General features: G+C 43.2%; 1 protein-coding gene across 2 annotated transcripts in view; it reads right to left on the bottom strand.

Annotated features, from left to right (window-relative positions):
• The window catches only part of KIF13A (kinesin family member 13A), a 104,785-nt gene extending 95,593 nt beyond the window's left edge, over positions 1-9,192 (bottom strand). For both annotated transcript variants that reach the window (XM_030944143.1, XM_030944144.1), the window contains exons 1-2: positions 8,761-9,192; positions 8,472-8,562 (exon numbers count right to left, since the gene is read on the bottom strand). In XM_030944143.1, the coding sequence (XP_030800003.1) occupies positions 8,472-8,562; positions 8,761-8,815 (146 nt within the window). In that variant the 5' untranslated portion in view covers positions 8,816-9,192. The remainder of the gene's footprint in view (positions 1-8,471; positions 8,563-8,760) is intronic.
• Between the last annotated feature and the right edge of the window lie 2,969 nt (positions 9,193-12,161).

Genomic DNA, 12,161 nt, shown 5'->3' with positions numbered 1-12,161 from the left:
CATGATTTTAATAACGAAGTCAGACAGAAAGTGGAAACCACATGAGAAGTATCAAATCCTCCAGTTTCTTATCTAAGATCTGTTGTTCCTTGTCATCATGTAAGAATTATTAAGCAAAACAGACAGTTCCACATACTAGTATTTAACACTAGAAAAGTTATTGCAGTAGTTCAAGAGACAGATTCAGAATTTTGAAGCCTTACACTAGAAGAAAATTTAATCTTGGCTAGAGGCATTCGTACACTATTTAATTGGGTTGACATTTGTGTTTGAAAAGAGACTGTGGAATAAACTGAAATGTAAGCTCAATAAATAAAATATGATGTGTATTTTTTTCATTGTATTTGTAAGCCTAAAATATTCTCTAATACAAAGAAATTTCAGGAAAAAATATTCAAGTGTTGACATTTTCAGCAATGTGTTTTAAAAACAAAGCATCAAGTTACTTTATAGAAAGTTTACAGTTCACAATACACCCTGGCACTTTTTGAAACATATGGAGCAGTATCGCCCTAAGTACATGCAGAGATAAGCATGCCATTCCAGCCACAGCAGCTGCTTTGATTCATGTTTATGAAATGCTTAAAATTCTTGGAATATACATACACACTGCAAAAAGAAGATGCAGTGACACCATGAATCTCCAGTCACTACTAGCCCTTTGTCTATGCTGTTACTGAGCATGAAGAGGCAGCAGCACAGGCTTGGTGGAGACCAGTTTTTAATAAACAGCTGAGTACAGAACCTGCTGCTAGCGCACAATGAGCCTCTCAGCACCCACCTGCAGCAGCATCATTAACCATGCTAGTTACCATGCACTAACACAAGCACCCAGAAATGTTTCAGGCACACTTTTCCACTGCTCTGCTGACTGATGCGCCTCAAAATAAGCACTGTACCATTAATAAACACCAAAATATATTCATGGCTTAACTCGTCAAAACAGTAGTTGTGGTATAAATTTCTGTCCTGAGTTATAACACTTAAATAAGAAATACGTCACTATAGGATGATAAGCTGCCAGGGACTTCATGAGGGGCTGTAACTACAGATTTCCCTATAGTGATCCGAGTGAAATGAGACAAAACACTCAAATTACCTCCTATTGAAAAAGTTCCACCTTACAAGCTATTAGCTTCACATTATCCAAAGATGATGTAGGAGTATTTCTACAGGATGTCTCTATTTAGGATGTGAAAAAATGCCAAATTAAGGGTGTGGCTGGTAACTACAAAATATACTAGCTAAGGATAAGATTCTGAATTTATAGATGTTTCAATGGCTGAGGGTTGGGTTTTTAAATTATTAATTTATATCAGAAGGCAACTATCATTAAAAAAAGGCCAGAATTAGAGATGATAACACTAACGAAGCACAACATTATAAGAAAGCCACTTACTCACTTTTCACCCAAAATGAGAAATTACATAAAGGGACACTTTCCTCTGGCATTGAAAGCAGCTTGTGTAACTCCTGCTCTTCATCAACATGGATATCTTGAGCTGAAGTCATTGATTTTCAACTCCTGTCAGCAATGCATTTTTCTGGTTGACCTTTGTTTCTAAGATAACTTACTGAGCTCTTCTATCACCCCCCAGCAAACACCAGTCTCAAGCTTCACACAGAAGAACCCGAAGGCACACAGGACCACCCCAAGCTCCATCAAACCTCAAACTCTAATGACCAATTTCATATCAACATACAAAGTCAGGTACTGGCTAGACAAACTTATGGCCCTTTTACTGCCTCTTGTAGCACACAGAGCAAAATTACTTCCAAGCAAGGACACAACTGTTTTAGTTAACTTGGTGCTTTGGGTCACAAGTTAATTCATTATTTGAGTCCTGTGGTGCACATCATTGCACAGCAGGGACCTTTTTGTTGTGGACTGCACTCACTGTCTCCAGCCAACACTTTACACTTCCTTAAAGAGCCTTCTTCAGTCTGCCATCAGTAACAGAAATTCTCCCCAAATATCAAACAACCAGAGAAATTAGTTAAGCAAGAGCATCTGCATAAGCAGTTGGCATCTTGCTAGAGCAGGCAGTAATTGTTTCCATTAATAGATTCAAACCATGCCCAGGGCAGGCCAAATAAGCAAAGGCACTGCAGTACTTTCTCATCATTAAGGACAGTGTGTCTGTGCAGGAGACACTGGCACTGCAGCCAGAGGCAGCCACCACTACTCAGTCTGCACCAGAGGAACACAGGAGTTTAAATCTGGGAAAGTCTCAAACACAATAGCAGCAAGGGCATTTGTCAATTTAAAGATTTAGCTCTAGTCTTACTACCAGAAGTAGCACCATGCTGAATGGCTGAACAGCAGCTGCCTGCCTGCACATGCTGCCCTGCAGGCCTGATCAGACTGAGAAGGGATTCGCTTTGTCCCTGACACTTTGTGCCAAGATTCACACCCCAGCTCTGCTGGCACACAGAGCTGCATGGAAGGGCAGCTGGTGTGCACTGCTGCTCCCTGAGCTCAGGTTCTGCAGCACCAGCACTACTAAAGCACTTCGTGAAGTATCTTGAATCTAACCCACATCTGGGTTACACCATGTTTACAAGCATCATTTAACTCTAATTTTTTAACTATCAAAGTACAGTGAATTAGAAGTCTGGAGTCTTACCATGTGCACATTTAATAAACCTACTAGACACACAACAGAACAGAGAATCTTGCTTTCAAAACAAGACAACTGTCTCTGTTTACACTAAGGGGGTAAGGAGGCAAAAATAAAACTTTTTCCTTTAGGCCTTACATCCCCCCAAAATGGACAAAAATCCTCCTCCATTTTAAGAGAGCTGCATTTTTTTTAAATTCATATTTCATTTCAATAGACAACATATTCAAGGAGTAGTGGCTACTAATCCAGAGCTCAAAAACACCCCTGGCTGCAGAAATAAACATATGCATGCATAGTTGTACCTTCTGCACACAGAAGCTAAGCACGTCTACAGGCCTACTGATCTTTTTACACATATTTTCCTGTCTCACAACATAGGTACTTCCAACATAGCAAAAGAGAAAAATTGGGCAGGTTTGAAGCCGCGCCTCCTTCAACTGTGTTCTACTCAGAAATATTTGAACATAACATTCAGTAGTCCAAAAGTACAGAATGGCTACAAAGCAACGACTGCCTAAACATGGTCATTCCAAGAACAGTTTTCCTTCTCCTCAAACATGCTATCTATTTTTATTCTGAAATTTTGCCAGCTACGTACTACAGGCTGCTTACCCATGACCCCAACAGCTTTCAACAGTAGTTTCCTCTAGAAACCACACTTAAAGAGCAAATCACAAGGTCCTATCAGCAGTCTGGATTTTATAATCATAGTAAAATAATGGATGTTACATTTACTCACAGTTCAGGTCACCTCATGAAGAGCCAAGAGCAGTACCACACAGTATTTTGGACTACAAGTTTGTGTCCCGTTGTGTTCCAAATTGCATGGAATTTTAGAACAGCAGTTTCAAGGAACTGCATCTAGTGTTGCATCTGAGGCATGAACGGATTAAAGCAATGCAAATGTAGCTCCCAAAATTACATTTTCCAACCACACATAATTCAAATCCATCTCCTCTGCCAAGGTTCAAAGGTAACAGTTCACATCCTGAACACTGATGTCTAACAGGAAAGTTACACAGGTCAAAGTCAGATTACTTTTACAATTTCCTGCAAAGATAAAAGTTCCTGCCTTCTTCTATTTTATGATCCACCTCTGACAGGTGATAATTTGAAGTGCACACATCAAAGGCGTGATCTGGTCAGTCATTCCTTTAGATACAGAACTAATTAGCAGCTGTCCTAATTCAGCTTCCAGAAGTTCCAGTTTGAAAAAGTTACCATTAACATGAAGGCCTCCCAACAGCGCTCTTCTCTCACCTCTGATGCTACTGAAAGCAAGATATCAAAAACTGTGAAATACTGCAACCACCAAGGGAAGGACTGTGTACTCAAGACCATCCAAAATCATGTTTTCTCCAAAGCAGAAGGTGCAACAGCTGTTTTCTGGAAACAAGAGTTTTAGGACAAGCTGCCTAGGGATGAAATCTGTGCTTCAGATATTAATCTTTGAAAGTATTATGACCTACAAAAACTAGATAGACTCACATACACATCTGTTCCCAGCTATTTATTTTATTAAAGAGCTTAAACCTATGAAAAAAAACAAGAAAGCCCCGACATATTCTGGAATCTTCAGTCATTTAGCACTATAGGAAGAGGGGTTTTTTAAGTAGAATTGGGCTTTGGTGCTACTTGTCTTATCAAAGTGACGATGGAAGAGGGCAGAACAAACAAGTCATAGCATGGCGGGGTTTTTTTAAGAGTTAAGACAGGCAAGAAAGATACTTTCAGAAAAAAATGAGATTTTGAGTTCAGCTCTACAATCTGAGGACACTTTTCTTATTTTTTGCTCTGAGATTTTTATTAAGGCAAAGTTTGCAATAGGCTACTGTGCTCTAATGGAATGAATTACCCAATAAACAAATTTGTGTTTCAGTTAAAACTACTGATGAAATAGCATTTCAGTTCTACTGTTTCCATGGTTCCTTGTTTATTTCTGTCAAGACAAATATTTTGCTTACTAAAGGAAAAATCATGTCATGAAGACCTGTTATCAGAGAGCTAAAAGAAAACTTTTCAGATCCTATGTGTTAGAAAGTGTAGCTGAAAGGAAAGAAGGAAAACATATTTTAACAATCAGAAACAGAGGAGAAACCAACCCAGCAAGACCTCATTTGTCCTACTGAAAAATAACATCCGTAATGTAAAGTCAGATCTTTAGTAGATATAGAGATGTGAAATCTCTATTGTAAAAAATTACTCAATCATTTTGCAGGATTGTCTGTGACTCCGTAATTATCGCATAGTTACATTTTAATACAGCACCTTATTGCCAACAACCAAATACAAACATTTATAGCAGGACAACAGGATTTATTCAATTGGCTTTGAAACATAATACCCATTTCTAAAAGACAATAAGTTACAATAGGGTTTTTTCTGCAAAGAGAGTACTTTGAGAAAGGAAATTCAGGCTGCTAGGTAAAGACAGGGGGAAAATCAGAGTTCCCAGAAACTTTCTTCTTGGGAAGAAATGGCAATCTATATTGGTTTGGGAAGGAAATGCCTGAGAGACATGAGTGGTAACTAAAAGAACACACAAGCACACTTCAGCACATATAAAGGAAACTGCTGCTACCAGTAAAAGCAAAACATGGGTTAAAGGTATGAAGTCCAACAACAAACTTCAAAATACTTTGCCAGCACCAGAGATTATACCTGATAGCAGTTAATGAAAACCATTCCTTTTTGAACTCTGTCTCCTATTATTTTAGTTGATAAAGATTTTCCTTTCAGACTCGGACTGTTCAGTTTTACTATGTTCTGGTTTTCCTCCTTCATTAGTTTAGAACACTGGAAGTCATGTGCCTGTGGGCAACAGCAGGCCTGCTGCTTATAAAAAGACAGAACACTTGCATTCAATAACAATTACTATTTTGTAGCTGTATTTGTTACCGTGTGAGTGCTGTGTGGTCTAGCAGTTAGAAGATGCAGTCAGAATCCTGTTCTAATTTATGGTTACAACTTTACCTCTAACGCATAATGAACGCTGGACAAATGACAGCACTGTCTGGGATTTTAGGCCTTTTACATCACCTGTAAAACTAGCATTACTTGCCCATCTAAAATCCTTCAGAACTATCCTTAATAATGCCTAAAGACTAACTAAAATAATGCAACTGAATTTAGATTTAATTCAAAAACTTCGTACAACACAGACAAAGCTAGTAAAATCTGATTTTACTAACCTTGGATGTTCTTCCAAGAGCAAATTTTTATAGTTTTATAGTTATTAAAGAGTTACCTAATTTTACTTTAGAAAAATCTGTCAGTACCTTTTAAATTATATCTGTGAGAACAAAGCAAATAAAGAGCACAGTCCTGAATTCTACTCCCTACAACCTATAGTCTCTTGGCTTCAGCTGAATTAAAAAAGGCAGCCCTGGAAACCAAATTTGCTTTAGAAGGCTACTTATTCTTATTCCAAAATGCAGCACAAACTTGTACTTCCATTCAGCTAGAAAAGGGAAATTTCCATTTAAAAAGATAAAATGCAAAAAGGGAAAGGTAAGACTAAACAGAATATTAAAATAATACATAGAATAGAGAAAGACCAATTAATCACCCTAACAAATTAAATCATTTTTGCAATGACATGGTTGCTCTGAAAGAAAAATCCAGTTAAGCTATATAAAAACAAGCTACAAAGAAAACCAAAAATCCGTTTGACATCTCTAACCCTGCCAAGGCATCAATCCAAGTACAAGCAGCAACTACTCAGCAATTCAGAGCCAGTTTATACAGACACTCTATGGTGGGTATACACAGAAGAACAGAATCCATTCCTCATCATGAGAAATTAAACTATTTATATGGAGTAAAAAATACAAACCAGCAGTTTAGCACTGAAGGAAAGGTGAGGACGTTCACGAGGCACTAGAAAGCCCATTAGGCATTTTGACAGGTTACATACAATGTCTGCCATTAAGCAGGCACCCAAACTATCTGTTTGCACTAATGAGAATTACTTCTGATCAGTATTTCTGCCTGTTCTTTCCAATAACACATCTGGCAGTTGTTTCAAACACACAAGTTAGCAGCCAGCCAAATTCCAGCCTCACACTGTGCTGCAGGCAGGACAGCTATCCCTTGCCAGCACAGCTGCCGACGGTGAGGTCGCACACAAGCGTCACAGCTCACCCATAAGGCTCTTGACGAAACAGAAGCCAGCTCCCACTAAGAGAATTTATATATTTTATCGATATTAAAGCCTGATAAACACAAAACACAAAAGCTCTCAAAAGACAGTCACTGCACATTCTCACTAGATACCTGCAGGCCAATGTGCACAACAAGCAAAATTCCATTACCAGATCTTCATTAAACTACCTGGCTCTTAGTCGCTCAAGTCTATTGAAACAGTGATTTTTTTTGCTTTTGTTTTTGCTTTATAAACTCTATGTGTATTTTATGTTTCATACTTGTCAATTCCACTCACTTTGAATCTTTTTACACCAGTGTTGTGATAGAAGCTATATATACACTTCAATAAACTCCTGTTTATTAAAAAAAAATACATTCTAAAACAAAACAGTTTTTAAAAACCCCCAAGATTTCCACTTCACAGATGAGCTGCTAAGACCCAGAGAAGCAGCACAACTTATAGAAGACCACGCAAAGATCTTTGAAAGAAGCAGGAAACAAGCACAAATCTTTCAAGATGCAGGCCAGCACTTTAGCCACAACAATGGTTCTGAAGACAATGCAATTTGGATCTAAAATAAACTGGTGTGATTACTGCTATATTCTAGTACATCGGTTAATGTGAGAAGAACCTTCACACCTTGGACATGTAAGAATACAAAAGGTCTCAGCCTTTTCTGCTGGAAAGCTACAAAAGCATAACACTCCGAGTTTGCAAAAAAAAAAAAAAGAAAGAATATTCTCACACTATATTTTCTTCATAACTATTATGAACTGAGTCAAAAAATTTTATAAAAAGGCTAAAGTAGTAGAAAGGTGCTAGGTTGAAAATCTCTATACTCATTCACATGATTTCTCACTCCTTGGCATTAAATGCATTTAACAGGTCAATTGAACTTGAGCAGTCAACAGGTAACCGAGCAGATAAGAATACAAGGTAACTGAACACACCAGCATACAACATAACTATTCCCCTTGCACCTCCCTGTCTTTCCCCACACTCCCTCAAAGGAAAGAAATCTTTTCCTGTTCTGATCTATTTTTACAGTCTAGTGCATTGGTATTTTGGATTTTTTCCAAGGGTATTCTTTACTGGGGCATCACAACTAAATGCCAGATTTCAAAATTATTTTAGCATATTCTCATAGGCTACTTCACAGAACAACACTGAATTAATAAAGGATCTAGCAATTACAGCCTTTTCAAATGCAAATAAGTTAAAACCTAGTAAACAAAGTTATATATTAAAAAAAATCATCAGTAGCATAAAAGTCAGATTCTGCTTTTTGTTCCCCCACAGGTTACACCAAGTTGTTAACAGCCTACACGCAAGGGAAATTTCTGAAAACAGCACACACAGTCTAAGTCCTTACCTACTCAACAGTTTATTTTTTGAGCAGTCAATCAAGAATCAACTTCTAAACCCGGGAGACTAACAGGGATCTTCTGTCTCCACACTGGGTACCTCCGACTCCCCCAGGAAGCCAGGTAAAGAAACTACCCTCACATCCCACGGATGCAATCCCAATGCAGCAGCCCCGGTCAGCGCCCTGCAGCTGTCCTTCGCACTGCAGCCCCGAAAAGCACCGAGCGACACCCTGGGGACCCAGCCACTGCCCTGACAAAGCCAAGCGAGGCGTCTGCGAGGGCGAGGCGGAGGAGCCGGGCTTCCACTCGGGGCACGGCGACTCGGGGTTTTACCTTTCTCCTTGCTTGGCGTTGGAAGGCGGCGGGTGAAGCACAGTCTGGTTCCCTTCCATTTCCACGATGCACTTGGTATTCAGGTCCAGCTCTGCAAGGCGACACGGCGGGGGGCTGCAGCCAGGGCGAGCGAGCGCACCCCCCTTCTCCCGGCACGCCGCTGCAGCTCGGCCCCCGCCGGCTCCCCGGGAGCGAGGGGGCTCGTCCTCCCGCCAGCCCGGGCAGAACGCGGGGGGACGCCGCTCTCCGGTGCCGCCCCCGCCCCGAGATGCCCCCAAACCCCGGTTACCTCTCTTGTTCATGGGCCGGACCCTGACGGCAACTTTCACCTTGGTGTCCGACATCTTCCCCGCTCCCGGGAGTGGCGGGCGGGCGGCCCCGCTCAGCGCCGGCGGCGGCAGCGACACGGCGGAGCGCCAGCGTCCATGCCGGGCCGGGCGCGAGGGCGGAGGGCCGGGGCAGGCGGGGAAGGCGACAGAGGGAGGGAGCGAGGGAGGGAAGGAGCGGAGAGGAGGAGGAGGGTCCGGCGCCGGGGAGGGCGGTGGTGGCGCAGCCCCAGCCGCCTCCTCGCTCAGCCGCGGGCCGCGCCGGCTCTGGCTGCCGACGGGCTCGCTTGCAGAACCGCTGCCGCCGCCGCCCCCCTGCCAATCCCCACCGCCATCTTCCGCCTCCTCCTCCTCCCGCGGCGCCGCGGGGAGTGCGGGCGCCCAGGCAGGCGGCGAGAGGGCGGGGAAAGGCGATGGCGCCGGAGAGCGACGGAAACACCCGAGCGCCTTCGGAGCGGGGGCGTGGGGAGACTCCCTCTCCCCCCGCCCCATCCTCGGCCGGCCGCTGCTTCCCAGGGAGCGTGCGCGGAGGGATGCGCGCTGCGCGGGAAGGCGGCGCCGGCGGGAGCCGGGATGCCGCGGGAGCGGGGTCTGCCCGCGGGCCCTGCCCGACAGCCACCGTCCTGCCCTGTGCAGGTGTACGCCGCCACCGCAGAGACACCGGCCTGCCCGACCGTACATCGAGTTTCCTGGGGACAAGGAAAGGAACGGCCACAATCTGCCACGGAAAAAATGTTGTAGCGTCAGGGGATGTTCTTTTGACAAAATATGCACAAGCCAGGATGACCTGGGTGTAACGTAGGCCTGGAAACGGTGCAGCACCTCGAGGTGATGGAGAAGGAGCCCTGCCCGGGCCCCAGCCGCACCTCCTTGGCTATGAAGGGCTACCTGCGAAGTGCCGGGGCCACCGCGCTGTCCTGCTGTTCCAGGCAGCGACAGGCCACCATTAACGAGTGCCGGCCCAAACACTGCAGGACAGGGTAGTGGCCAGTTCAGTTTTGGGGGAAAGCGTTACAAACAATGGTGTTTTATCCAGCAACCGAGAGCTCCGAGGATGACTGAGCTTCCAGTGGGCAAGCCAAGAAAGATTTTTAGTTAAAAATGCAATAGGGCTCTTTTCAAAGTGTCTTGTTAAAACCTTTTCTCCCCAAAAGTGTTTCCTTAGCTTCAGTAAAATATCTTCCAAAGAATCAATCTTTATTATCAATGCAGCTAACTGGCAGGAATCCCGGTGCAAAACAGTGATGTCTATAAGATTTTCTTTATGGAAGACAGGCTCAAACCCAAATGGGATTACTTTGTCTACTCTGGGGCTAAACCACTGTTAGGAGAACGGGCTAAACAACCAGTGATGAATAGATAGCTGCACTGAGAAAGAGCAGACCTTTCAAACAGAGGTGGAAACAATGGAGGAAGGCTTAGACGATCAACCCCTTCCCAGCTGCCAGCACACCAACCAGGGTCCTGCAAAGTGACTGAGAGGACTGTTTCTGGAGGAGGCCTGGCTGTCCCAAGTGGTCACAACTTGCAGGAATGCTGAAAGGAAATGAGCCGTGCACTTAGCACAGCAGAAGAGAATGGTTACCAAATAGAGCCGGGCATCTGGAGAATGTTAGCAGGAGTAGCTGGTGCACATGGACTTCTTGCCTGTAGAAGCAGGCATAAGGAATGAAGTTCATTATGAAATGCATCATAAGCATGTGGCCCAACGAGTAAAGAAAAGGAGTGTTGTTGACATGAGACATCCTATTTACTGCTGTAGACTGTAAGAACCCAGATCAAAGTGAGCGCTGGCTCAAGACAAGGCATGAGGTCTGAAATGTCTGTGCAGAAAGGGAGTTGTTCTGTGAAATTTGGACACTGCTGGGAAAGAGAAGACAGCCAACAGATGGAAGGGAAAATACTCCCTTCCGTCTCAATTTTCCACCTCTTAGTGGAAAAACTACATCATTGCAAGATTACATAAAAACAATTACATTAGCTGAAGAGAAACTAAAGGGAGTCTTTATAAGATTGACTATGATTTTGGCTGTGGGAAGAGTCTTGGGAAGAAATTTTTATGAATGTCTGGTGAATTATATTCCACCATTTTCAGGTACAGAAAGCCAACCATGCAACACTCTTTGAAAAGGCAGATGCAACCTAGTTTGTTCTAATGCAAACTGTAACTGTTCACTTCTTGTGAAATTCTGATTTATTCAAGTGTTAGGTAGTTGAAAAAGGGACTTTTAATCTTTCATTCACATCAATGTACCCTGAGAAACAGCTACCAAAAATGTTTTCTTGGTTCTGCCAGGTGTTTCTGCCCTCTCAAGAAAGGGCTTTTGGCAACATTTGTACCATGACCTGACCACTCCTACTGGGCAGCATGCTTACAGTAGAATGTATTTCTGGTCTCCCCTAACCCTTTGCCATTAGGGCAGAATAGGAAGAGGGTCATGTTATAGAGGCCCCATGAGATTATTAGGTAGATCAAAGAACAATCTGTGAATTCAGGCCAATGAGACGTTTCTCTTCTGGCATTGTATCTCCCCATTGAATACCATATGGAACCTTTTACATCTCTGTCTTTGCTACTGGTAGGAACTGAGGATGAATGTCTCTCACCTGTCAGAATTTGTTAACTTGATCAGTTTACATGCCCCGTGGGAACTGGCAAGGGATACTGATGGGTCGCTAACCCATCGGAATTAGCTGCCAGCTATCCCAGACATGCTGATGGATGGATGGGAGATACCGGATGAGAAATGACAGCTTACTGCTTCAGCAATGAAAAGAGGTGAGAGCTGGAGAAAGTGGAGACTGATGGTGGGTGGGGGGAACTCAGATGGAAACATGGGGATAAAATCATCTGGAGCCGTCCTCCCCTGATTTCCCTTTCCTCTCCCTGTTTTCCTCCACCCTCTATTTTTTTCTGACTCTCTACTACTGCAGTCAACAGGAATTTTGGAGCTTTACTAGGGCCAGAATTTAATCTTTGTCTGTTTCTTGTTTTTCATCTGTTTCATTCTTCTTTATTGCCTTAGAGCATTTCTGTACATTTGCCCATTGATCCACAGTTCAGCAAAGAGCTTAAAGAAAATATTGCTCCTTCCTTTGGTTTGGTGGGAAATTTCAATTGCTCCTCATCTTCCCAAGGCATAAGACAGGTAATGGGATTTGATGTGATTTGCCCATGTCTTCCCATATATTCTGAGCAGGAGGGTCAATTGCTCTGCTTCATGACATGGAAATGGGGGAGTGATGCTGTGCATCCAGGTTGATGCCTGAAGCCCTGATGGTGTTCCAGTGACCTCCTTTCTTCAGCAAAGGGCAAGGAGAAATGTCACGGAGCCTGCCAAGAATATACATCCTGTCAGCAGCA

The sequence above is a fragment of the Camarhynchus parvulus genome, chromosome 2 (assembly GCF_901933205.1).
Source record: "Camarhynchus parvulus chromosome 2, STF_HiC, whole genome shotgun sequence".
NCBI lineage: Eukaryota > Metazoa > Chordata > Aves > Passeriformes > Thraupidae > Camarhynchus > Camarhynchus parvulus.
This window is presented reverse-complemented; position numbering and strand designations above follow the sequence as displayed.